Here is a 27,670-nt window from a genome sequence, read left to right as displayed (position 1 = left end):
TCGAACGTTTAGAACTCAGACTGCCTGATGAAGTAATTTACTTAATAACAAGCGCCGCAACACCGTGTCGTGGTGAGTGAGGCTCAAAGTGTGTGCTACAACCATTATGCTACAACGAGCTCACACCGCGTACTAAATCGCCGGCCGATCCGGTTACGCGGCATGGCCCGGTGAGCGTGTGTCTGTTTTAATGAAATTTCACTCATTTGCAATCGATTAGCGGGGCATCATAGGAGTCACGGAGGCCGGGCGCTCCGAGAAAGCCCCCGTTAGCGAGGTGATGGAATTAGAGTTTTAAGACCTGTCCTGATCGCGCTCCGGCTGCTGCCACCTGGGGGCCTGCCACACGGTCGTCGCTTACGTGACAGGTTGGGCCAGGGCCACCGCAGCCGTTCGCTTCGAGTGGAAAGGTTCGCTTACTTTTATTGCTCACCGTATCGTCGACGGCCCAGACACATTCGTTCGCACACTTTACGATGAGAACCCTTGGGCCGCGACACCGGGCGGCTTTTACGAGATTTAGCAAAATTGTTGCATCGATCGCGCTGGGTCGCAGGCTCCAGAACGAGCGGTTCTAGGCCACCGACATGCTCGAAAATCATACGCCGTGGCCATGTCATTTTTATTGCAAGAAAATTAAATAAATCGTACGCCCCGTGACATCCCGCAGGATGCCGTTCGGGCGGACGGACGGCAATTACTGCAGCGCAAGGTTGCGCTAATGAGGTGCATTACACGGCTGACCCATTCGAGTGTTCTAGGTTCTCGGTTTTATCACTCCGACCGGTCCATAGTCATAAAACGGACTGTTGACATCTGGGTCGCAGCTAGCCATCGCCCCGATCTGAGCTCCGCCATCGGATAGCCTAGTCTCCGATAGGTTGGGCACAAGGATTGGGTGACTCCCCAGAACCTCCGGCCATAATCGGCACCACTTGTTGCTTCCCGTCAACTTGTTGATAGGCCAAACAAGAATAACGCAACTTCGTAAAGGTCATCAGGATCACAGTCCCATAGTCCCGTATCCTGCTGCTATCACTTGCTCGTGGCTCCACCGGGCCGGCATCAACTCATCAACGACCCACGCCCACGGGGTGACCTCATTTTTCGGCATTCGACACGTGGTCTTCCTTGCCGAGGCTCCAATGCGGGCTCTGTGTGCCGGGAGCCCCAAAAAACAGGCCGAAAACAAGCGGAGGCGTCGTTAGGAAGCATTTGTGAATGAATTGGCGAGGCGCGCGCGTGTGTAGGCGTCCCGAAGCCTTCCCCCCCAGTCCACCCGCCTTACGCTGTTAATTAAATCTCTTTTCATAATCTCCACATCGCAGGGTTTAAGGACATACGCGCGCGCGCGCAGACAAGTCCTGACAGGTGGTGGCTTCGGGGTGGCTTCCCTTTAAGGTAGGCTTTAATTTTGACGCCGTTCGAAGAGTTGGAGTCCCAGGGTTTTTTTTATCTCGCCACCATTCGCACATCCTTTCCATCCCGAGCTCGGCTAGGACCCGGGCTAGGGAGATGATGATAAATTTCCATTCCCACGGGTCACCGGGTAAAGGTCACCGAGGGTTCCACCGGGGACAATAGGCGAATCCCTTGTGACGGCCTCTGCGGTCGAGAATTTCATCCACCTGTCAAAGGATCAGGACCATCAGCTCGCGTCCATTATGAGGTTAAAGTTCACCGCGAGGCCAGGCTCCCTCGGATGGCTCGGATGGTAGGACATTTGGTGGTCAAAAACGGAAGCGGCAGGTCCGGGAGCTCGATCTATACGCTGTCCCCCTGGGTGGAGGACCCCATCGGGCCGATTATTTCTCGTTAATTCAATCAACTCTTCCGTCTCCGGTACTTCGGCTCACAGCCGTGGGTCTGGGTGAGCCCACGCAGACCCGGGACCGGAGCGTTGTTTTTCGTACTTCTAACTGGCGGACGCGACGGGCGGCTAGGCCAATTGCTGGGCGTGCGGTGTGTGCGCCGGGTGCCGATCCATTACCACCGCCGCGACCGGGCCAACCACCCATCGGTGTGGGTTTCATTCATAAACACCTCGGCGTCGACCGGCGCCGCAGCATCCACCGCAGAGTGTAGGTGTTGGGAGATGGAGCCGTTTTAAGGCCGCCCAACTCCCCCCGTTGGTGTTGGTGTGCGTTGAGTTTGTGAATGAAATCAAACACCGGGGTACTACGGCACGGCGACGGCGACGGCGAGGCTCCACCGGCGGCTAGGCACGTGAACGCCCACGTCGGGACGGCCACTACCACACACGGAGCGGCCACCAACACTGGCGAACGCCGAGTGAGGCTCTCCTGCCGAGCTACTGTGCGACCTGAGTGTGAGCTGAGTGAGCGAATGGCTTCTGGAGTTCGGTCCGGATCCGGAGTCGCCTCAATCGATGGCTAGCGGTTCAGGTGACAAATGGCGCTGCAGATGGTGGTGCTGCCACTGCCGCTGCCGTTGATGATGATGATGAGGACGTTGCCGGTAAGTGGTGCGTAGGCGCACGATAGATGGCGCTTTGATTCGTGGTCCCCGCCTCGTGGTTCTTCCTCACCGGTGCGGAACCGGTGGTGGGTGCCACCCGGTTTAATCCTTGCCGAATGGAGGGCGGCCCATTTGCATAGCTGCTGGCCATTCCGGGGGCGGTTGCTGATAATTAAAACATAACCAAAAGACGAGCCTGGGCCTGCGCCCAGGTCTACTTTTATTTTTCGGCGATTCTAAACCGACATGACCAACCGCAATAGGGCGACGTAACCGCGGCCGAGGAACGCAAATCCCGAAACGACGGACCAGCGTTTGCAATAATTTATAGCGGGCACTTCTCGGAAATCAATTAGCTGATGGATTTGTGAACTGATTTGTGGTGTGGACCTGAAAATGCCACCCTTCTGCGCTGGCTGCGAGCCGTGATTGAGCGAGCTTTCCACCGGTTCGGAGTTTCCCACGGGTGTTCGGAGATCTCTCGCGCGGGGCGACATTAAAACCGGAAGATTACCACGGGCAATGGGGACGGGAACGAACGAACTAACGGCATTAAATCGGTAAGATCTTCGACCGGGCCCAGCTAGAAGCGCCCGATGACGACATCCATTTCCGGTGCAAGCGGGCTGATCAGGTTATTAGGAAATTCTCATCACCATCAGCATCATCGGCGACGATCGCAGCGCCTAGGAGCCCGCCGCCCGATCGTGATCAATACTTTGCGGAGGTGTTTCGGATTTGACAAACGACGCGGAGGCCCATATAGGGCAGCGATGGCAGCGAGCGATTGCCTCACAACCGCGAGACAAGGTTGGTTCACTATTAGGGCTTTAAATAGGCGCTAGGTGGCTCCGCAATTCGCGAGACTTGCGATCGCACATCTATTTTTTTTATAGAAGTCATTCAAACGTATTCAACAAGAACGAGGACAGCGGAAGTTTGATGAAAAACAATCAAATGAGTAGAAAATAACAATATTTTATTGAAGGGTTTTGAGACAATCAAAACAGTTAAAGAAATGGTCGGAGAAGTTTCGCCAGTTCTTAATCCATGTAGTAGACCCGTTAGACGTAAAACAGAACGACATCAACGGCCAGTGGGACCGTTTGAAGCCTTTTGATTAATTTTGAGTTCTAAATAAATCTACCACTGACTTCACATCGTACGGTGGGAGACTCATTAAACGACTTATCTGAACCATAGCCGTATCTGGCGTTAGCTTTACAGATAGTGGCCAGCCTCCAACGCAATCCAACGGGCATGATTAATGAGGCGTGACCAATTATTCTCATCTGCTTACAATTAATGCTTCGCTGATCTCGCTGTGCGATGTGTTTGAGGGAACTTGAGCTCATCGCGCGTCTATCAGGTAACCAACCACCTGGCCCAGCCTAGCGGCCACAGGATTTCTCCATCTCGATCGTATCTGTCCATCTATCTTCGAAGCCACTCGCCCCACCGATCCAGCCTGACGGTGCTGATCGAGCAAAACGGTTTCGTGATTTTTAATCCGATGACCTGTGTGCCTGGGTGTGTGCCGCTTCTCGGTGCTTTACGGCCGCTAGAAACGCTAGAAACTTGACTCGGTCGTTTGATGAAAATTTGAATATTTCATTCACAAACTACTCCGGGTGAAGCAATAGAGATCGAGCAGGAGATCGAGAGAGAGAGAGAGAGAGCGAGAGAGAGAAACTGAAAACAAACATCGATGCAGCCACCCTCCGATCGGATATGCTGTGGGCTGTGCGAGGAGTCCATAAAGTGCACAACTATGAGCGGGTCCGTGCGGTGGTGGTGGGGTGGTCCCCAGAGGGAGTCGTCGCCATTTGTCGCCAGCCTCTCGTTTGGGCTCCAGCTACCTCACAGCCTGCCGCCGGCCTCATCAACCGCTGCATGAATGAATATTTTTCATGAATGAAATCAACCCGTCGTAACGGTTTGACCCCGCACGTGGGAGGCGATCTAACGATGGTATGGCGTGGGGCTGGGTGGCGGGGAAGCCGCTAGGAGTGTGGGCGACGGGAAGTGATTTAATAAATTATACAACTGCACCCTGCCGTCGCCTAGGACACGGTACGGACCCATAAAGGGCTCCGTCCGGTTGGCCCTACGGAGCCCTGCGGAAGACCTTCGGCCGTGCGAGCTGCCCGTGGGGGTTCAAGCGCCCGTGCCCTACATTTCCTGCTCGTGCTCGGGCACAGTGACAGGGAGTACGGCCCACCGTGCACCAACTGCAAGCCGTTTGCTGCTCGACTCGGCGTTTTGCACCACATTCGCCCGGGGCCGAGGAATCCTAATGCCCGGCTTCGAAGGCGACTGCTCGGTTGTGTTTGCAACACTTTGGGGGCAGCGCACGGTCCGAGCGACACCGTTTCGGGCTACATCCTTGGCCTCACGGGGACCGGTCCAGTGTGGAGCCTTTTAGCTTTCATTCACAAAAAAAAACGGTCGGTCGGTCAGCCGTCAGTCAGGCGGTGCGTGCGCCGTAGCAGCACCATCACTCGGCGTTCAAGGGTCCGTTGCGCAAGCCTGGCGTGCGTTGCGTACGATGGTTTCATTCATAAAATCATGCGGCCGCCGCCACCGCCGTGGACATCGAGAGGGCCCAATCATCCCACACGCCCATACGGCGCGCTCCGGTCTGGGGTTGGGCTTAGTCGCGGTGCCTGTTTGTATTGCGGCTCCTTGGTTCCACCTGACGCGATCGACGGAAGCGCACGGATCGGTGTTTATGCCGCACTTTTGCTTAATTGTCCTCAACGATGCTTGTCCTTGATATCAGCCGCGCTTCCTACGCATGCCCCCGCCGGACGGCTTAAGCCTTGAGTCACGCCGCGGCGTTTAGTATTCCGCAGCATAATGGCCGGCTCGGGCGGTTAAACGTATGCAACCGATATTACTGTAACGTACGCACGGTCCGTATTATTTATGACAAATTTAAATGCTAAACAGGTTCCGCCACCTTGCGATTGATCCGGAATTACTGAAGAAATAATAAATCTTGTGCGGCCGGCTGCCGTTGCAGAACCAGAGGGCTGTGGGCGCTGTTGCCGTTTTAGCCACAGCGCAGCTCGGAACGCTTATCTGGGTAATCCAATTGATGGTGTTGATGATGTTGATTGATACGCGGCGCAACTGAATGAAATCACGATCACGTCGGGGCATTAAATAAGGCTTTAATCCAGGGATTGGGTTCTACTCGTGGCATCTCATTTTAGTACGAAAAAATGGTGGGCATTAAGCAATGATTTGGTTTTTGAATTATTTTCAAAGATAAACTTTTGAACATAAGCAACTGTTGTGGACAATATGCAGTTCTGTATTATCTGATATTTTTGCTTTTGATTACCATTTTCTTATACTGTTTGTTAAAATAAATCAGATTTGTTGAAAGATGTATTAAGTTGGAAGCTTTATCTTTATGTTTATTGTAAAAATGCGCATTTTTCCTTTAGGACGTGAATTGTGTTAATTGAACAAGTTAACAATCAGAGTTTTCTTATGTAATTTATATTGTTGCTGTTGTAGTTAGCTATATTGCGGTATGCATCAAACTTGTTTCGTTTTTAAATATGAAAATTTAAATAATTAAATATGAAAATTTCTTTATCTCTTGTATACAAGATGGGGACAATTTTCAGTTCTTTGTGTTGTTTTTGAAGAGATTTACAAAACTCTTTCTTTGGTTAACAGTTCTTCTATTGTACACTAAGTATTGTAAGTATTCCATTTTAATTATGTTTCTTTTATTGTTTTCCTTGTTGTTTATTATTTTGCTACATTTTGTTATCCTTTTTGTTTTACATTTCAGATGAACCTGTTGTTTCTTTCTAGCTCATCCGAAAACTACCTGTACCTTGACTTGTTCCTTCAACAATTTCGCTTCATCCTTGACATTAGCAAAACAATGAAAGCAGCAATTTGTCCACCGTAAAGGTCCCCCGGCAATATTTTCACTGCATTCAGCGTGCCCAGGTCCATTAAATATTTAACTTTACACATGAGAAGGTTCGTTTCGACTGCCCATCAGCCACGGTTTGTGTCTACGGTCACCGGATTTCACGGCGCCACAATTATGGTCCATTCTCGGTCCGAAACGGCCGTCTACGGCCAAAGGCAATTGGCGCGAGAAAATACGATTCCTTGGAAATGATGAATTTTTCGCCTTTTTGGAATTATTGTGGGGCCATGTGGTGACTCGCCCCGGGAACCGGCAGAGATCGTTTTCGGGGCGAGAAATTCAACCTCGCCGAAAATGGTCCGGATGATCCGGAGTGCGCCAGTTTTGGACGGAACCACTTTCGGACGCCGGACAACTTTTGCGCGGGTGTGGAGGATGCTTCGATGGTTGGTACCGTGCGCGTGGCACGGCCTGGCCCGGGCGGCCATTTGCTTTTTTCGGGTTGGAGGGGGCTTTGTTTTGTTCAAGCCACCACCAAAATGGCCATCCACGGCCTAGGGGTTGGTGGGAAAAAGGTAAGATTTTCACCATTTCGATGAGTTCGATGGGCAACCGCCCGTGGCCGCTGCGCAGGGGATGGCGCAACGAACGCCAAACGTTGGCCGTCCTACGCAGTCAGCGGTGAGTTTTGAAGTTCGTTTCAAGATTTTATTTTTTTCCACGCCACTGAGCAGAGGGCCAAGCCTCTTCTAATGGTATGTGGCTTTGTATGACAGTTCCCACGCATTTCCGGCCGTGGCGCTAAGTCGGACGAAGCTTCGTAGGGTAGGCCGCTCGCTGCAGCGCACGCCAGTAGACCTAAGGGCGGTCAGGGCCGGCGCCAGTGGCTTTACGTAACGAAAGGAAGGAACCACGAGTTAGTCGGAGGCACACACGCGCGAACAGTTCTTCTATTTGCATTTGCGAACGTTTAAATTAATAAATAAAATGTCTCAAGGCTTCGTAAACCATCTTTACCCTTCTCTATTCGGTCACGCTTACAGGTTAATTACCGTACTAAGGTATCCGAAAGTCACCACAACTACCCATTCAGTGGACTTATGGTGCACATTAATTCTCGTTCATATTATTTAACCCAACCGAAAGTCTCACTCACTGGGACCTGGATGTCCTCGGCCAGGTGCACGATGCACGGCGAGCAGAACATGCTTCGCAGTAATTAAATTATCCACACGATCACTTAATTCCCAATCACTGTGCTAATGAGCCGCGGGCTACGGTCGAAGGGATACGCCAATGCTGCCGGCCAGTCATAAACATTCGGAGAGTATGGGTCAATATTGTACGATGTTTGTTTATTTGTTTACTCTTCGTATAAGTGATCGGTGCTGGACCTGTGTGCTAACTTGTTGATCAATTCCCGGTGGTGGGTGATATTTACCACCTGGGGCTTCTAGGTTAGGACTCCTATCATTGTCGCCAAAACGAAGGCAATAAAATTTTAATCTCATACTTTCGTGAATTTAAAAAATGTTCCAATGTGAATAAGACCTCAAAGCAGATCGTTTTGTAAACTGTCACTAAAACCTTCGAAAAGACACCTCGCAACAAAACCCTGACTGCGGTTAAATTCAACCCGAGATAGATTAGCACGATTTACGAGACACTTTACGATCTCCCATGTCCCATGTGGCACCGAAAACTCCGCAGCTCGGGGTGCATTTTAAATGGGACTATTGGCGTGTCTACTAGCTTCGGAGCGAGTGAAAAACAGGCGGCCCATTAATAGGTCACTGTTGCTCCGCGGCTCGCGACTCGAAGAAGATTTAAGCCGCAGGCTTACAAGAAAAGCGACGCTAAAATGGACTTGGTTCGGACTCGGAACGAATTCGTTCATTTAACGGTGCCGTGGCGAATGGCAAGAAGCGATGCAATTTTAATGAGATCGGTAATGTGAATAAACGTAATCCAATATGTACCGCTCGGGTCGGGACCGGACTTTACCGATTGCGGAACGGGTGAGTGGAGAGAGAAAAAGTGGGAATGCAAGCCACGCACTCGGTTGGGCCGCCCTGTCGCCGACAACAATCTGAACGCCGCAGCCAAGCTGCCCATTACTCTTGCGCTCTTTGGCTCCGGAACATGTGTACTTACACGATCGCGGACAGTCCGTGCCGGGCATGGGCTGTTGCGACGACCCACAACAACGAGGAAATTAATATGGGCCACAAATGGAGGCAAGCCACGGGCCGGCCCAGGTCCGCGCGGAGGGCACGTTTAGCATGCAGCGCTATTTATATTGAAATTAATTGAATCAAAATTAAAATGTTTCCCGATAGTGTGTGCCCCATCGACGGCCGATCCGTTGAAGGTCCGGCTGTGCCAAGGTGGGACTTGTGGGGTACTCGAATAAATCGTCGCCATTCGTTTGGACCGAAACGATCGGGCCAGGCAGCATAGGAGTCGTAGCTGGAGTCCTGAGCGCGAAGGTGTGTGATGCTAATTGCCGCGCGGCGCACACCGTTTTCCAGTGTATGGTCTGAACTATTACAAAATTATAGTGTTGTTTGTGGCGCTTATTTATGGAAGGTGTGTGCTTAATAAGCCTGCGATTTTATTGATCCCACACACAGGAATCGCGGGCACGAATAAATCGGTGTCTGCTGTCGGCTGTGGGTAACTAGCAACTTTATACCGATTGGCTTAACGTTGTTTACCTTTCCGTTAAACTCGATCAGTTCGTTAATGTTTTAAATCATACTCATAGATTCACTCGGACTCGGACTCGGATTTGCTTTCCCAACATTCGGCCCGATCTTCGGCCCCGTTCGGGAAGGGAAACAAAAGCACCGATCGCGGCTATGATGTCACCCCTTTGCGGCATGTCGTAAAATAGTCCTCCTGGAGGGGTTTTGTTTTTTTACCATAAACTCATTCAAATGAGCCACTCCGCCGGCAAAGGTCTAGGGGGGTTTTGAAGAACAGCGGCTCCATCGAGTGCCGCCGAAAGGCGAACGCGAGCGTCGCCAAAGAACTCCTCGCGCGGTTTGCTCGCTCCAGGCCGGGCGAAGATCATCTTTAGCCGTCGGGCAAGTGCAAGGCGTGCCACAAGTGGCCAGTTGAAGCCGGGCACGTACGATCTAATCTCAAAATGCTTGACAAAAAACCACCACGGCAGGGTTTGCCCAACGCGGTGTGTTTCGATAATTAATCTATAAAAATAAATCTTACGACTTTCGATCATAAATTAGCTCGTAAATCTATTGTTTCATTAGCATAATCTGTGCGGCGGGGTTTTATCGACTCCATAATGCGATTAGTACACGATCGTCTTTTGAGTGTAGATTTGGGCTTGTTTCCTGTTTCTTTTATCGATATTAATTTGAGCACAAAACTTTAAGCGTTTTACGGACAATTTTACGGCTTCACCATCAATATTCACGGCCGAAAAAAGGCTTGTAATCTTTGTGGCGAGCAGATTTCAAAATGTGTGTTACAACTCGCATTATGAATCGATCGCAAGATGGACCTTCCCGAAACAGGATCATCGGAAGAAACAAAACACCAAACAAACTGAACTCTTGGAAGGTGTCTCAATTGGAGTGTCGTGGATTCCAATCATTTGGACTCCTTTCCGGTCGTATTTTCGAGCAAAAATGGTGCTCGCTACGAGACGGTAGATTAGGAGATCATCTTTACGACACGTCATAAAGCTGTTCATCGTGTAAATCTTCGACACATTAGAGAAATGGTTTTCGGTGTTGCCACTCCATGCGGCACAAAGTTGGGCTTGTTTGGGTCAGCACCGAGAGCTACGAAGTGGAGTAAACATTGGTGGCTTTTTGGCGTTATCAAACTCGCCCGGCTCGGTTGGTCCATTTTAAGTAATTGGTTTGTGCCACGTGCGACGGTCGCCGTCGGACGGGCCCGACGGATATTGCGGCAATAAATGGAGAAGTTGTTAAGCTTTCCGGCGTAAGATAAGCCCAGCCGACGAGGCTGGGCAGAGCAAAGACCACGGGCGCCATATTTGGGGCGCGATGAATAATATGATCCACTTAAGAAAAACTGTGTCCATATCTGCGTCGGATTGGGTCTTACACACTTGTGATCCTTGAATGGCGGGGTGTCCCCAAAACCGGAGACGTTGGTTAACGTATTCCGGGTTGGGCTGCGACAGAGCTCATTTCTCGGTTCGAATCGGAGCGATCTGTGCTTTTAAAGACACTTTCGTATGTGATCTATTAATCTTCACTGATGGAGTAACTCTTTCGTCATGCCTAAGTGCACGGGTTATTGATGAAAACTAATTTTGACCAATGTGTGATAAGGAACTATTTGGAATTGATGTACGATGATTAGGAACTGATGCTAAAAATTGAAGAATAGTTTACATAACAAAACATAATTCTTACGGGTTTGAAATAAATGATATTGTTGTGATCGTTGCAGCGCTTTCAGCGTAAGGAAATGGTATAATTCAATTAGATCATTTTACTTTCTATTAAATAGTGTAAAATATGGCCTGTAAGACAATATTTACTCCACCCTTAGACAAAACGGATATCAACAATTGCAGCGTCCAAGTCATGATCAAATTATTTGAGCTCTACCGAAAGCCCTATCACAACTCTGCGTAAGATCGTTCACGATGCCAAAGATTGTTGTAAAAGATTCCAAACATCATGTTTTTCAAGGGCAATGCGGACCATAAACAGTCGGTGTCGGTGGAGAATTAGCACGGCGGGCGGATCAAATTTCCAAAACCGCAGCGCTTTCCAACGCTGAAAACGCGGATGACACTTTCTACGCTTAACGCCGCGGCCGACGGTCCAGCTGTTTGTTTGGATCGACTTTTTCGTGAGATATATTCATCGTGGAGTGTAGAAAATTAGCTCAAACGATTCGTCGTTTTCCAAAGTACCCGATTTGGGGATCGTTTCGGGGCAAGGATCAAGCGTATGCGCTCTAAACAGGAATCTTGCTCCTGCACCAACAGATGGCGAGGCCTGGGACTGAGGCAGAGAGCATTCGCTCAAGATTACTGCATAAGCATCGAGGTTGATTTCACCGTCGGCTACAGGACCCGTCGGCGATCGAGCGAGCGAGAAGAGGGACCGCGCTCGCTGTGCCTGCCCAACCTGTCCGCGAAACAGGGCCGCGGCCACATCGTCTTGACTGCCGGGCTTATGGTGCGAGGGTGAGCGAGAAAATTTATTCCCATTTTAATTTATAGCCGTTGACATTTGCCTTCGAGTTCGAGCTGTTCGGAATCGGAATAGATAATCCTCTAGATACGATTGAGGCTTCCCGGGGGCCGTCTCGAAACCGATGGGGCCCGGTTGGATGATGATGTTTGGCGAACGATCGATCGGATCGGAGAAGCGAAAGCGGCCGACAACATTTTCTAAGTAAATTTCATGCCTGGAACGTGAAGTAACTGGTATATCGGTACGGTCCGACCGTCTTGGGCGTGTGAACGGAAAAATTTGAATGAACATTTTGCCCAAACACCGAATAAACGATCATAAAACGATGAAGTCAGTCTGGCACGAGTGTCTCGTTTCAGTTTTAAAGTTGATCTCTTCTAATCGTAATTGTGACAACCCATGTGACCCGACGGAGCAGCGCGTCTCCGCGAACTCCTCAGACACGCCCGAGCATTATGTGCATAAATCAGTGCGTCTAAGATTTCGATGCGTTCGTTCGATTGTTTTATGTCGCCCATCTCACCGGGCAGCTCGGCCTGGCCCGGCCCAATGATGTGCCAAATTATTCATGCTCCTCGGACTTTGATGGCCAGAATTTTAATCAGACAAGATCATTATCACTCACTCAGCCGAACGTTTCGGGGTTATAAACCAGCCTCGGAGCTCAGGCCGTTTATTGTTTCATTCACCACTGGACGCAAATTCCCCAGTATCGTTTCCGTTTTGGGTTTATTGTATTGACATTTGGACGATTGCCGGCCGGCGTTGGAACCGTATGGGAACTGATCAAATTTGTTGATTTTTCGAGATGATGGCACATCAAAAATATGCGCGCTGCTCAATGCTGATCGTCTAGCTTCGTTCAAGCGGGTAGAATGTTAGTTCTAAAATAAGGCCAATGATTATTTTAAATAAACTTTCAAGAAAATATCACAATTTTATGTTAAACATTAAGTAGAAGAGAATTGCTGTATCCGAGGAATATTTAAAGATTATTTTGAGGGTAATGGTGATTGCGGGCTAACTTTAAGGTTAGCTGGAAAGCAATTACGCTTGTTCCCAATACTTCCTACTGCTTTTTGACAGTTTTTTTAAAATAATTATTTTCATATATAGTCAATCGATAATGTAGTTTAGTTTTTAATTCTAATAATTTGTTTAGAATCAACGAGCTTAGCTGAAAAAGTGATATTGAATAAGAGACTTTTTATTTGTTTTGCTTACTCATAAAAGTTAGTTAAAATCGATACAATAAATCACTTGATAAGTGAATATTATACCCAACCTAAATCAGCATAATCACGATGTGTCAAAAATAAAAAAAATGTCTACGGTTGGATTGAGAAAATATTTCAAAAATGATATATTTTAAATTAGACAATGGCTGATACAAAAGCAATGAAAGTTTATTGTCATTAAAAAAACCTTGAATGTTACCCAAATTCGATGGTCATCAATGAATTGATTATTTTAAATACTAAAATGCTATTCGCTTGCTCAGTTTTTGTGTAATATTTTTGATTTAATTACTCGACTGCTTGTAGTAGGTCTGAAAAGCACAATCTCTCCGCCATCAAAAGGACAACAAACAATTAATCAGTATACAACGCGTTCAAACGAACTTTCATCCACGTCTCTAACCTCGTCTCGGTGAGGTGTCCCCGGTGCAGCATGAAATTTTATGACCCTCAGTCCCACGCCAGCTTTCGCGGCGTTGCTCGGTTGGCGCGCAAATCACACGCAGATCGGGGGATCGGGGCCAACCCGGGAGCACCAAACGAGCCACAGCCGCGGGAACAACAGCGAACAATAAACTGCAACTCCCCACCGCCCCGGTACAGACCCGGAGCGGTCCCGATTCGATCCGGACGGCTTGCGGTGCGAGTCTTGTTTCGTGTTCCCGCACTTCAGACACATCAGACCTTTTCCAGAACGCTACTCCACCGGGCTACTGGTTCCTCGGTCGCACTGTTTTGGGCGCGCGAAATTAGAACCAACTCACGGTACGCCAACGCACAACATCCCCTCTCGGTTCTGCGCCGGCCGATTCTCCACCGGCCGATTCGCCGGGAACACCGGAGCTCATTACCGGAGCTCTACAAGTTGTCCTCTACTGCGCCGCGCTAGTCGCCCCAAGTCGCGGCCCGAAGGGGTGAGAGTCCTGTGGCGTGCCTCTCGGACCGGTGGACCCATAACGAGCAGCAACATAACGCGCCATAACGCAGAGTCCGCCATCGTTTGCGCGGCGGTGGTTGATTGGAACGACCGGAAGTCTCGGGCCAGCGCAACATAAACATAGAGCGTAAAAAAAGGCACACGACGACAACAACACAACACCCATCATCGTCACCATCATCATCATCACCACCAACGGTAAAGCATCGTTTGTGCGATTTTGCCGTTTTCCCGCGCCAACGACGGCGACGTACGGCATAAGATTTATCCATTCATAAATCTCCTCTTTCCGTCGTTGTCTTCAGTGGCTCGGTGGCCCTTCGCAAGGCGGTCGCGGCCACTTGGCGCGGTTGAGCATAATAATCTATGATGGCGGCCCCCCTGGGAGGGACCGTAACCGGAGTCGGGGAAACTGTTTTGGTTTCGGATTTTAGCAACGCGCCAAGAGCGAACGTGTCAACGCCGTCGCCGCGAAGAGGACACTTTGGCGCGAACCCATTTCACAACACATTCTATGCGCAGGTTACTATCACGGGCGTCCGTGTTTACGATGTCCCGGCCAGCGCGCCAACACTGGCCAAGGATCGCGAGGCAGATTCTAGCTTCCCGCCAACATCCTGGGAATGTCTTGAGAACGGCAAAGCCGAGCGTGGCTCGGCGAAAGCCTCGAGTTACGGACCGCTTGACGGACGCCTAATTAGGATATCTAGTGCAAATTCATCATCATCGCCCGACACCGAGAGGTGTACGGTTTTTATGGTCCCGCCGCTTTGGCAATCTGCAACGGACTCGCGTGTCATTGGAAACATGCACCGGCATAACGGCAGGCGCCGGATCTACCTGGTGGTACTCCCCCCGGGAGTTATGAGGTTTACTTGCTTCTGTCCAGGATTAGTTTTCTCGGCTGTCACGTTACTCGGAAAGCTAGTGTTCGTGCTCGAGAACGAGGCATCACATTCCATGCTCATACAATCTACGTGACATGAGAAAGGTGGTCTCGATTTCATTCGATTCGATGCTCTGGGTTTGTCAGCAGAGCATTCGTTGTTCTTTCGTCACTTTTCGCTGCGTCAATCGCCATCCGTAGCGAAAGGTGTCGATTCGAACTTTGAATATAACAGGTAACAGTTGTTGTATAACAGTAAGTTAATTGTAGTTTGGTGGTACCTTAAACCACGAATTGAATGAAATATATGTTTTGGTCTAATTTTTACTCCAATGTATATAAGTGATCGTTGCGAATTGGCAAGAGATCAAATGTACTGAAAAGTCCTTAGTTAATTGATTGATTGACTGCAAAAATCGCAATAGTTAGTTGCTAAATTTGTATACACATCAAATGATGTCTCTTTAACGTATTCTATTTAATCTCAAATGTCCAGATCTGGGTAAGAAGATTGGATGGAACAAAACAATCCATGATCTAGCCCCGGCACCTGGTCCTTAGATAGTAGATCGACTTCCGTGCGAATGGAGACGCATTATCTTTCACTTTCGAAACATTTAAAAATAATTTCATAGGACACACAGAGAGCATTTTATGGGAATCGAAAGGTACTTATGAAAGCTCATTTGGTTTCCTCTGAACCTTTTGAGCCGTTGCATACAGCTTCAATGCGAAAAAGTACACGAACACAAACTGTTAGTTTCTCGCCCTGCAACAAAATGGCGCCCGACGACGAGTGGCGAGTGTAATGGATTCGCACTAACCTGTTCCGTTACTTCCGAACCATAAAGCGACCAGATCGTCACTCGGCGACGGATGATAATTACCATACAAATATGGACTCGGGTAATCAAAGAGCAGTCGTTTGGACGACGGTGATTCGCCTGGAAGTAGAAGAGAAGGGCAACGGGTTGAACGGATGAGCCGGCAAGCGGAACCAATGTGGCCAGTTAGGGGTTACGCGTTGGGAGAGCGTCCCACGAAATGTACGGGTTTTGTTAGTTCGGCTGTTTGTTTGGCACGTTTCGCCCCACCGTTCAGTCGACCGCAACCCGTGGCCGTGTGCAAGTCAAGATGGCGACTCGGGCTCCATTTTGAATTCAACCGTCCGACGGGGCCGGGAACCGTCATCCCACGGATCCCATCCGTTCGACGCCAGTGGATAGCGTGCCTGAAATCAGGGTCCATTCAACCCGTTCCGGGTTCATCCGGAAGACTCATCCGTGCCAGAGAACCGAACTCCTCCGCAAAGTAGCGAAGCGAGTGAAAGAACTCCCCAGCTGGCGGCTCATTTCGGCGTTCATTAGGGAGGCCGCGCGTCCGGGTTCTGTAAGCCAATGGCCTCCCCCTCGCCGGAACCGCTGTTGGAAGGAAGTTAGTTGCCGAATTTGGACCGAAAGACCATAGAGAGCGAGCTTGCCTTCCCCGACCTGGACCTGGGACCTCGGGACCTTGGGGTGGATTTTGAGCGAAATACTTGTCTTTTCCAAAAACAGCAACCGCAAACGCGGGGCGTGGGCTTTTCTTGATGTTTCCAGTTGCTTTCAGACCAGACCTCTTTCCTTGGCCACCGTGTGTGTTTGCTGATCGGAACGGGCGGACGACCATTTTCTTGTGCCCCGAATCCGGTCTGCGGAGTATCTCGCTATTTTTTTGATCCGGTATTGCTGACGAGGTTCCTTTTTGGGAAGTAGACAGGGTACTAGTGTGCTACACTAGCGCTATTTAGTGCTATTTCGAGCAGCGACCCCAGCCTAATGCGATGCGGAGTTGGGTCTGGGCATGACGGATTTACTTTGGTGTGTCCGTCAAACTGGCGTCCGGTTGCCGGCTCAATGTTGTACAAAGATGAATGGAAATCTAGAATTCTACGGAGGAACAAGTAGCAGGAAAGAGTTGGCGGAGATAGAAATCCGATTTCGAAAACACACATGCCCGTAATCTACAGATCGGGTCAATCGATATGGGATTAGAAGCACGAGAGTGCCTAAAGATCCGGTTGTAACTAACTGGAGGGTAACTGACCTGTGGAGAAGCTACTGTGGCGAATACTCCTAGCTAATCGACAAGATGTTGAAGCCAATATTCGTATACAGGCCATCGGAAGTGAAAGCATTTGTTTTTTTAAAGTAAACCAAAAAATTATGTTTTCGTTGCTCATGTGAATAAAACCAATGGAGAAAAGGTCCAAGAAGATTTTTATAATCACTTCTTAGAAAGGATATCGGACAAATGGCCACCTCTGGCCAATTGAATTCTAACTAAATGTGTCCTTTTTCTGGCGTTTTCCATTACTTTGGTGAATGCTTCGGTGGATATTGCAGCCATTTCTTGGAGAATATTGTTGTTGACCGATGCTTTTGGATTAATTGAGGGTTTGAGGTAGCTCAATACCGACAATTTTGTTTATTTACGACTCCATTTAACGAAACATGTGCCTCGTCAGACATGATTACGATTGAGAAACTATTTTGAATATATAGCTGAAAAATTTCAGAGCGATCGTTTCGTATGTCCATGATTAAAATTGAACTGCAATACTGCTTCCAACCCACCATTGCCCGATGTTTCCACTTCCAATGACCGAACCGAATAATTAATCCAAAAGTCATCAATAAATCATCTATGATCTTTCAACAACCATATCAAGTGAAGCTAGATAACACGTAGTGCCAACAATGCCCAGAGCAGAGTTTATCTGTTCAGATAATACCTAACAAAATTTCTGTCAGGAAATCTAACAAAATGTAGGCATCGATTGTTACGAAAGAAGTACTAAAAATATTCACATTCATAAAGTTTCAGGAAATTATACTCTCTGGTAGTTCAAGAAGCTTAAAAACCTCTGGTGTGTTTTTCCATGTCGGAGGTAATAATTTAATTGGGAATTCAAGTCACACAGCGAGATCGATCTGTTGGCAGTCCCGGAACATCTTCAAAACGTGTTTGAGCAAATGAGGAGTTTTAAGAGTCTACTGGAATAGGTTTATCAACTACAGTGCGCATGTGGTGCTTTGACTTGCAAGGGAGAGTGTCTTAAAAGCACTCTCCATCTCCGAGCAGATAGGCAGCGAACGGTCGTCGTTCGATTGGAACCTAAAAGCATCGGGAATCCGGAGCGCCACGAGCAGGAAAAGGGACTCCGGCTCAAAAGTTGAAAAAAACCACGAAAAAAGGATACCCAGCTGGACCCGGACGCCAGGGTAAGGCGGTGCGGCGCAAGGTCTCGCGCCGGTGAAGCGCGATAATTCGTAATAAATAAATTAAAACACACTTAAGCAATCGGATCACCCGGACCGGTCGCGGTCCGGTTGGCCGGACCGGTGGTTATCCTAATTAATACAGTTGTTCGCTGTATTAATTTATTAGTGCCATCGCTGCTGATTGCCGTCAGCTTAATGGTGCCTGTTTTCTTGCTCTCGTGGCCATTTTTTTCTGTTCCTTCCCCATCGGGCCCTGATTTGGGCCTCGTCTTGATCGCTCGTCTCTCGCCACAAATCCGGCCACGAAGTAACAAAAAACAAAATCCGACGCCGTAAGGCCGTATGATGGAATGGGCCCCGCTGCGCCATTATCAGAGCGTTTCAGGACTCGAAAAGAGTGGAGGGGGCCAAAGGGGTCCCACCGCCGGATTGTTGACACCTCAAAACCCGCGGCAATCGACACCGAAGGGACGGAGAGGATAAGAAAATTACAACACTTGTCGTCGCCAGGCCGCCGCCATCGCCAGTGCGCGAGTCGCGAGAAGCCCACGGACTCGAAAGCCGATTCCTTCGGCCCACCTCACGCACCCGGTGGCGGGCTGCATCATCACCATCGTCATCGGTGCGGCCCGGACTCGGGCTGATCGAATTTATTTCAAATTTTCATTTACTTATGTCAAGCGAGATCGCCCCGGGAACGTGTCAGCCATTATCGTGAGCCCCACCGGTGGCACGAAGGGTGGCACGGTGTCACGAGGACGCCAGACGACAGGCAATCAAAAGAGGAGCGAGATCCCGGTTTCGCCACGAAACCAAAAAAAAATGATCGCATAAACCCTTCAGACAATCACTTGGCACGAGCGGCCCCGAGAGGCCAACGCAAAGCGCCGTACGCAAGATGGGCTGTCGGCGTTGGGCCGGTGATCGTTACCACGCACCGTCAGGATCCTCAAGGATGGTACGCAGCTCCAGACAAGGTGAGACAGCGAATGCAAGAAAGAGAAGGCGGATTCGATTCGCAACGCACCGCAGTTTGATCCGTCATTTCGAAAGGGATCGTGGCGCACGGCCGACAGCATAAGAAGAAGACGGAGGACGGGTGTTGGGTGGTGGCCGGGACGGGACCGGGCTGGCCGGTTGCATGCCGGCGGCACGCCACGTTATTTGTATTTAAAATTTATTAACATTTATTTGTCACTTTTCTTGTCGTCGCGCGAGTCACTGCCGAGTTGTCGTGTGTTCTGTCGCCAATAATTTAAAATCACGGGCCCGGGCCCATCGGAAGGGTGGGGGTTGCAGGGTGCCGGGTGCGTGGTGTGCCACACTTGCGGCGACGCATGCAAGCCGACACGGCTCGCGTCTCCGGCTGCTTCTGTACGGCTTGCAGCGCCGCGAAACGTGAAACAGGAATGTCCTCGGAAGCTGCGTGATCGGCGCAACGCAACATAATTCTTCGTCCCGGTGTTTTTTGCTGCGGTTTTCGATGGGGCATTTGGCATTTGTTTGCTTGGCGTCGCAAAACGAGAATAAATTAAGCGGTGCACCCGAAGTTCGCCCGAAGTTGGTGGATGGCGTTCAATTTCTGATCGATTTGCATGTTTATTGAACAACTGTCGCACTTCTAGCAGAGAGCGTAGCGTGAAGAGCAATTGTATGTTACGCATATTGCCTTCGTACTTCATTTTGTGTCTTATTTGGCCACCAGTTCGATCGTGTGCATTACTGTTTTAAACTACTGTTTCACTGTTCTACTTTGCACCATGTTTTTATTACTCATCTTTCCCTTACTTTTTTAACGCTTTCGAATGTTTAAGTTTCAACATTCGAATGAAATACTGTGACTTAATAGAACTAATATTGTGAGTGTCTTTCCCGTTTGACTTTTCCAATGTCCGCCGAATGGGAGGGAACCAAAGTAACACATTTGAGCTAATAAATTAAAATCTTTGTTAAAATTTAAAGCGAAATATAAACTCAGCCGCATGTAACGGTTTCCCGTAACTGAGCGGATCAACCGTGACAAATTGCCTTCGGAGGAATTAATGAGGCTCTCAGAATAGGAGAATTTCGGTTTTGATACTCATTTTTGAGGCAAGTAAATAAAAATAGATACTTTTTCGCCATTGTGCGGGAATATGCTTAGCAGCCTCCCGTTCGGCGGCTCCTCGAATGAGTCAAACCGCGCAGGACTTACAATATTATTAATCACGTCGGGCTTTTTAAATTTTGTAGCAATTCTTCGCCGGGCGGCCGATCTTCCGCGGTGAATTGCGAGTGAATAAACGCCACCGATTCCCGTGATTAATGAAGCATTCTTCGTGTGGCGGGTTTCTCTTACTTAATCACCGGTACCTCGCCGTGTGCCGTGTGTTCCATTGTGCGCTCCCGGTTGGCGGTGCGCTATTTTCGCGCCATCCGCCCATCCGAACTGTATTTGTTCAGTGTTGTTCGTCTTTTTTTTTTTTGCTTTATCCCTCCTTTAAACTCCCATCCCGGTTCGAGCATTTTCTTGCCGATCATTACCGGGAGCTGCTGGGTTTGCCGGGCTTTTGTGTGGACCTACGCGAGGACCCGCGGGTCGGTGGAATGATGGAATGGATGGTCGGCTCGGGACGGGTAGCATCAATTTATACTTTATAGTCTTTTAAACTGCTGCTGTTTTACGAGGACCCCAATTGACAAACAAGGAAGACAAAATAAATTACTCCGCCGGTTGCCGGTTGCCGGTTGCGGCCGACGGGCGAACGGAATCGTCCTCCGATCGGAGTCGCTCAGGCCGTGGCCCAGGAAGCGAATAAAACGAAGACACATTTATTGTTTTTCACCTTCCCGCGCGCCGCGCCTTCCCGGCCAGGGACACCGATGGCCAAACGGAGATGGCGAGGCAAACGAAAATTCTCGTGCGTTCCGCCTTTTTCGTCACTCTTAATTTCACGGGTAATATTTTTTGCCTTTATTTTGAGCATCGTTTTTTTTTTACTTTCGGCGGTCGGCTTCCCAACGTTGCATAGTACGATTCGCTGCTGCAACCGGGATGTGCATAATTTATGGTTGCACTGCACCAAACGACACCGGAACGGATCTCCGTCGGGAAATGGGGGCAATGATTGCGAAACGCCATTACGCGGTGTGCTGGCCGTGCCAAATGGATGGGCCGTTTGTGCTTCGCAAACCATCAAACGATCACCCATCCATTTGAGTTGCTATAAAAAACTCTATGTTTTGTGCATATTAATGCTAGAAGCCAAGTTTAACATAAAGTAATTTGAGTAAATATGCAACTATGTTCCTTGCCATTCGACTCCTTGAGATTAACCAATTAAGAAAGCTCCACGCATGAGTTTGTTGAAATAATTCGTTCTATCGGATTAATTTTTATCACTTTACTAATTCGCGAAAGATCATCGGACCTTCCATTTACCACGCTGCCACCGGAGAGCAAGTGTCACGAAGTGCCGAAAGAAAACTCCCGTTACAAAAAAAACTGAAACTGACCACTGGCTCAAACGAGGTGTCGCGCGTTAGAATTTAATTTAAACCTCCCTCCCCCACCCAGATCGTCGGCGGATCGCGAGGATCGTCGAAAAAGCATCCACCGCGATCAATGGCGACGACTTTTCGTGGCCCAACGTGGCCATCGTCGTCGCCCGACACATTCCGGTTATCGGGACCGGGGCCCGATGCACCACGACGGGACCGTAAATCAAAACCCCATCTATGAGCGGTTCTGACGGTCCGCTCCGTTTGGGGTTCGGTGGTCGGAAAATTCGCACTTCCCTCCGAGCGCGTAGGTCGCGCGCGGTCCGGTTGTGCGCACTCGTGACGCGGACCAGCGGACCTCCGGATCACCGGGTCCTGCGCTAATAAATAATAAAAATCGAACGTCACCCTTGCTCCGGACGGGGGACACTTGTGGAGCTCAGCGGCGCCGTCCAGCGGAGAAGCGAAAAGTGCACGGCGGAACGGTGCATGGAGAAGTGGTCGCAAAAAATTGCATGCTGCACTCGCGGCGCGACATGCAATCAGCGCCAACGAGGATGCCAACGCATTCAACAGGTGACGAGCGCGTCTGGCGTCGCGTCCACGGTCCTGGTCCTCGGTGGCCGTGCACGGAAAGGTGGCAGGATACGGTGCCACGGGCCAGGCCCGGCCGGCCAGGCCGCTAGCCTGGCGCTGATTGGAAACAGGAAAGTCGGCGGGGAGGACCGGACCCTGTGACAGCTACCTCGAAGCCGAGAGCAGCAAAGAGTCTCGAGCGTGAGTCGAAAAACATTGAAATTACATTAAATTATATAGACAAACTCGTGGGCAGCGATAATGCAGGTCCCGCGGCCCTGATACCACACCAGGCACCGGGCCGAAGTGTGACTATGTCCGACACTGTTGGACCTGGTCTTAGATAATGCAGCCCAGACCCGTAGCCGACTGCGGGCCGGACCAGCAGGGGTGGACGGTGGATTGAATCCAATTCGATTCGAATCGATCAACCGGAGAGGACGAGACGCAGCTCCGTATCGTAGGTAGAAGCACTTAGGCCTGCCAGCTAGCCAGAGACATCTTGCAAAACTCCACCCTTGACTAATTGGCACCAGACGTCACCGGGTGCGCGTGAAAGGTGACGGGTAACGCTACGTGACGCAATCGCTTCCAAAACTGGCGGACTTGAGCTAGAAAGTCAAGACTTGTGGAGATAGAACCCCATCCGTTCGAGTTCGGGGTCCGATTGATTTGGAGCTCCAAAACTCCCTTCCTACCGGTTTGAATGACTTCTCTAAGAGCTCGTCTCATCCTGGTAGTTAATCCAGCGGCCGCCCCAAATGTCAGGCGATCGCACGCGCTCGAAACGGCATGAAATAGCATTCCATGTGGCGTGTCGCGTGAAGCGAAAAGCAAACATGAACCACAAACACCGCGCTTATTGCGAGTGCGGCCAGCGAAGCCAGTGACTCGGTAACTGGTCAACAGCTGAAAACTTTGGCAGACGACGACGGCGACGGCGACGGCGACGGCGACGGTTGTCGTGCCACGGCCGACGACGGCAAGACGACGGCTTTAATTAAACGATAACGCTAATGGACTTAATGATAAAAGTGTCTAGTTTTATTAATAAATTTAGCACAAATTGACGTGACGAAACTACGAGAAAGAGTGCCGGACCGGGCCGGGGAGCGAGCTCGCGATCGTTCGTCGTGCGCAATTCCGTTCCCGTGATTTTCGCCCAGCAACTTCCAGTGCGCTCGTGGCACGGAAATGGACGTTAGGGGTTGTGCTGTTTTTATTTCGGACAGTGGCCACCTTGCCCAAACCGTGGTCCACTGCAGTTGTGCCAGAAGTTCTGGAACATTTGGACATGGGAAGCCGGCTCGCCATGCGTGCGTTTGACACACTTGCGGTTGTGGTGGCTGAAACGCTTCGTTTACCGGACAGGCGGCCGCCGGATGATTGGCTCCTAGCCGGCCGTCTGTGTGAAGTTGTCAACAATGTCGTGTAGGTTAGGATCGCTTGCCTTCCATTCAAATCATGCAACTTCGTTGCTGTTGAGAATCATTTTAAATTTTTGACAGATTGCCAATGGACTGTCAATCTTGGGCGTTTGTGAAAGGTCAGACTCCGGGTTGTCAATCGGATATCCTAGCGTTAGCCTTCGAATCCTGCTCGTCTTAAAACTGAAATGTTTTGCGTACCTTGAAGCTGGGTCGCTGCCGCCTGGAAGTCGGCCGCCTTCTGGAGGTTAACTTTCGGTCGACTTTTGGTGTTAAACAGACCGGACGTACTGCCAACCACGGACGACGAAGGAACGGGTGTGGTGTTTTGGGCGGAAGAGGACGTTAAACTGGAGGGTGCGGTACTTGTGGCGGTGGCGGAGGAGGTGGTGGAGGTGGTGGCTGTGGGAGAAGCGGTGGTTTGGCTAGCCACGGTCGAAGAGTTCTCCAGCAGCAGTTGCTGGACCTGCAGGATATCGACGTACTCGTCGAGGCTGGTCGCAGGTGTCCCTCGGGGAGTCCCCCCCGTGGTACCACAGTGGATGCCTCCTGTCACTGGAAACCGGAAAACAGAAGTATCAGCAATCAATTCGCTCTCGGTTCGGGTTGTGATGGGAGCTACTTACATCCGGCGGCGAAGCTGCTGAACCCGGGATACGGCCCGGCGGCGGTTCCGTTCCCGTTGCTCAAACCCACCGGAAAACCTCCGTGATGCGGTTCGTGCTCGTGGCCCAGCTGGTGATGCAGCTGGTGATGGGTCTGGGTGAAGCCGGCCGTCGGGTGCTCCTGAAGCGGCCCACCGATCGTTCCGTTCTCGGACGGACTTTCGACCGACGTGTCGATCGACGGATCACTCACACCATTCCCGTGACCGCTGCCGTGGTGCAGATGGTGGTGATGGTGGTGGTGATGATGCAGCAGGTGGCTACTGGTGGCCGACGCACTACCGCAGATGGGTTCACTTTCGCGACGCATCGCTAACATTTTCGTGACCGTCGACGCACGGACACGCACGGTACCGGTGGCGGGCGGCGGAACCGAAGGAAACAGCGGGCGCGGAATAAGAAGAAAACAAAACGAACCAACCAAAAGCTATAAACGATAAACACTCCATAGCACGCGAAGGGAAGGAACAAAACCAAAACCTGTGCACTTAATGCTCGAGAACACGCACGCACTTCAAACGCGGCGAACTTCAACCTCCAACACAATGTTGCGTTTCAACAGGAACCACAGCACAAGGCAACGGGACCACACCACAGAGTACACAGAATTACGCGACAACGGAGCGAATGAGGGCTTTTCTAATGGTTACACAATTTTTCTTAACACAGCACGGCCAAGATTGTATTCGATTCGCGTGAGTTGCGCACTTGATGGGTATAAATTGATTTACAAAAATTTCACTACCAATACGACGGACTGTCGGTGTAAAAGCACTTGGAGAATTGCACGAGCTAGTTACGATATGTATTACGGGGTACAAAACACATACACCACACGCATGCACGCACGAGGACGAATTTTTTATGGCGGTTCATCGGTCAAACCCCTTTTTTACGGTGAAATGTTGGCCCAGCTAGAGCTATGCTGAGGTATTGGCGGACGCACGAGTACTCGAGTTGTACACGATGTTCGAAGCACCTGTTACTTTCTTCCCGATGCCACGTGGTCTGATGATGCTTCACTGGAACAAGGAACAATTGAAACAAATGATCGATTAAAACAACTGGAATAGAGAAAGGAACTAGAACTAGAAATAAAGACAAACAAATAATCCTCATTTCTTCACCAAGTTCAGGATGCGAATCAACCCAAGATGTCGCACGAAACCCCGTCGGTGTTCTCGCATCTCAAAGTCGCACTCACAGGAAGTTACTCCGGCGACAATGGCACCTTATCCGGACCAAAACACCAACACTTACACTTACCGCGGACGCACTAATCAAGGATATGCACAAAGTTCGTAGAGCTTCACCACGTTAACTCGTTATCGTTATCGTCGGTCGTTGTAGTCGTCGTCGTCGTCGTCGTGATGAAAATCGGAAAAAGCAGTCGCGCAGGTAACGGAGGGCGCAGAGCCGCGTTCGAATTAGAAACAAAAACCCCTCACACGTCACAACTCGTGTGTCGTATGTCGTATCGTTCGCGGTCCCGCGGACTCAGGTGTTCCAAATTGGATCGTTTCGCAAAAACTGAACGCCCGGCCACGATCGACACCCGTGGAAGTGTAGCAAAAACACATCCCGGACGCGCAGTTGCGCACAGCGGATCACCGTGCAAAGATCGACTGAGATAGAGCGAGAGAGCAAGAGAGAGAGTGCGAGAGAGAGCGAGAGTGTGGGCAGAAAAAATGACATCCCACGAAAGATCACTAACGGATCCGCAGCCCCTCCCCCTCCCCCGACAAACGGTGACGAATTTTCCTGTGTGTCCCGTCCCCGCCCTTCTATGTGTATGTGCGTCGTGGCCACGGTGCTGTGCGTTAGTCGTGGAGAAAATAGAGGTTCGCATTAGTGAGCGGTTTAGTGGACGCAGTGAACCGCGCACACCAACACGCGCCCACGCAGCCTCCAACGGGCCGCGTGAGCTAAGCTCGTCAGCTGCTATTGCCGCTGGCGAGGATGACGTTCATCGACGTTTTGGAACCACCGTAGGGGAAAAAGAAAGCAGTCGAGCAGTATCGGTGGATGCGTGTCGAGCGGTTGTGTCGAGCAGATCAGCAAACAGCTCGCACCACCGCGGATCGGTGATCGGTGCCAACGATCGTCTCGTCTCGATGACGTCGTCCATGTGACGCGCAGGTTCACGCGAATTATGGCACCATTTCCCTCGTTTTCTCGGCCGCACATCTCGGTGACCCTTTTTGCTGTTTGTTTGTATTCAAGTTCACCGATACTCGGTAAAAGTCCACCACCGGAGTGAGCCGATCGTGCTCGCTTCTCGTTCACCTCACTTTGCTAGTAATCTCACTTCTCACACGATGGTTCCTTAAAGTGAATTTAACATACCTTTAGGTCAGAAAGTTTGCACACTTGACGGAACTCCAGTCCTAAACGTACACTCTAACTCGGTTCGCACCCAACGTCCTGTGCGCTGCCATGTGTCTTGCCCGGTGGAAGGCAATCGAACGTTTGATCAATGGAGCCGCAGCCACACTTCATTCATCGTGTCCTTCACTATCAGCACACGCCTTATCTCGGAGGTGGTGATGGCCGCTTCGGCGCACGGCCGGGAGCGAGCAAGAGCGGCAGTGCCGGTGAAAAGAAGCGAAGCGCAGGTCAGTGTCGCCTGGTAATGGCCGGGTGCCGGAGTGAGATGCACTAACGAGGCCCCCGAAAAGCAACAAAAAACAAACCGCACATTGTAAAGACGGCGGCCGGTACCGGGAGAGAGAGAAAGAGAGCGAGAGAGAGAGAGTGAGAGAGCGTGTGCGGTGAGATGAATGTGAGCAACAGGTGTCCCCGTGACCGAAACGCTTGAGCAAGGAAGAGCACACGCAAAAACAGCAAACGGTAACGCTCGCCGCTGAGGAGAGCAAAAATGGGAAGATGAGTAACGACTGGCGAGAGCGAAAGCGAATGAGGTGAGTACATTCGGCAAGAAGTTACATTGAGCCATGGTTTTTGCCGGAGTCCTGTGCAAGGATCGCCTGTTCGTTCGGTGCTATGCTAGAACACGGTCACACACGAAGCTACGATCCGATTGGATTCGAACATTAATGTGTAAGGCGTTTGTTGGCCAACACGTGGGCGTTACGGTCCGTTACCCATGGTAACGTTTGCCGCCGTTTCGAACGACGATGATGAGCAGTTCCGTTGAAACTTTCGTTTGAGTTACCGATTTAGGCGGCCGCTCGCGAAGCTACAACCGAGGCTGCTGGAGGCGCCTGGTGGCCCGTAGCGAGCGGTGTTGAAGCCGTTCCGGGAAAGTGAAACTGGAATAACAAATTCGAAGCAACATGCCTCTGTGGGCGGTTTGCTTGTGAATGAACGTATCGTGACAACGTGGCTGTCTAAGGGAACTGTTTCCGGGACTTCCGAGAATTTTACAAGCACAAGCAACGGCTTGTGGTGTCCAATTATTTGGGGAAAGTTTCGGCCTACCGAACATTAAATTAAGGGAAATCGACCCCGGTGCTTTTACATCACTTTCTCAATTCACCACTGTAAGCGCTTACTCACCACTCGTTAAAGATTTCGCTTCATCACAGTAACCTTTGTTGCCACTTCACAACACACCGGGCGCACCAACAACGAGGATCCCGAGGAGCA

The 27,670-nt window shown here is 50.3% G+C and overlaps 2 protein-coding genes across 2 annotated transcripts in view; both read right to left on the bottom strand.

The window, feature by feature from the left end:
- The window catches only part of LOC131209134 (dendritic arbor reduction protein 1), a 64,137-nt gene extending 40,245 nt beyond the window's left edge, over positions 1-23,892 (bottom strand). Inside the window, exons 1-2 of the mRNA XM_058202128.1 lie at positions 23,598-23,892; positions 15,475-15,594 (exon numbers count right to left, since the gene is read on the bottom strand). The gene's annotated coding sequence lies outside the window, so the exon portion shown is untranslated. The remainder of the gene's footprint in view (positions 1-15,474; positions 15,595-23,597) is intronic.
- LOC131207313 (protein dissatisfaction-like) lies at positions 16,571-24,380 on the bottom strand. Its single transcript, XM_058199925.1, has 3 exons — positions 24,023-24,380; positions 23,598-23,951; positions 16,571-16,578 (listed from the first exon to the last, which is right to left on the bottom strand). Exons 1-3 carry the CDS (start codon positions 24,378-24,380, stop codon positions 16,571-16,573), a joined length of 720 nt encoding a protein of 239 aa, XP_058055908.1.
- Positions 24,381-27,670: the final 3,290 nt, after the last annotated feature.

The sequence above is a fragment of the Anopheles bellator genome, chromosome 2 (genome assembly GCF_943735745.2).
Source record: "Anopheles bellator chromosome 2, idAnoBellAS_SP24_06.2, whole genome shotgun sequence".
NCBI lineage: Eukaryota > Metazoa > Arthropoda > Insecta > Diptera > Culicidae > Anopheles > Anopheles bellator.
Note: the sequence above shows the minus strand (reverse complement) of the source record. Positions and strands in the feature narration are given on the sequence as shown.

Excerpts from the sequence above, each read along its gene's own strand:
- LOC131207313 (XM_058199925.1), bottom strand. The coding sequence starts at position 24,380 with ATGTTAGCGATGCGTCGCGAAAGTGAACCCATCTGCGGTAGTGCGTCG. Across the intron at positions 23,952-24,022 it reads CAGCAGCTTCGCCGCCGGAT|TGACAGGAGGCATCCACTGT; the intron begins GTAAGTAGCTCC and ends TCCGGTTTCCAG.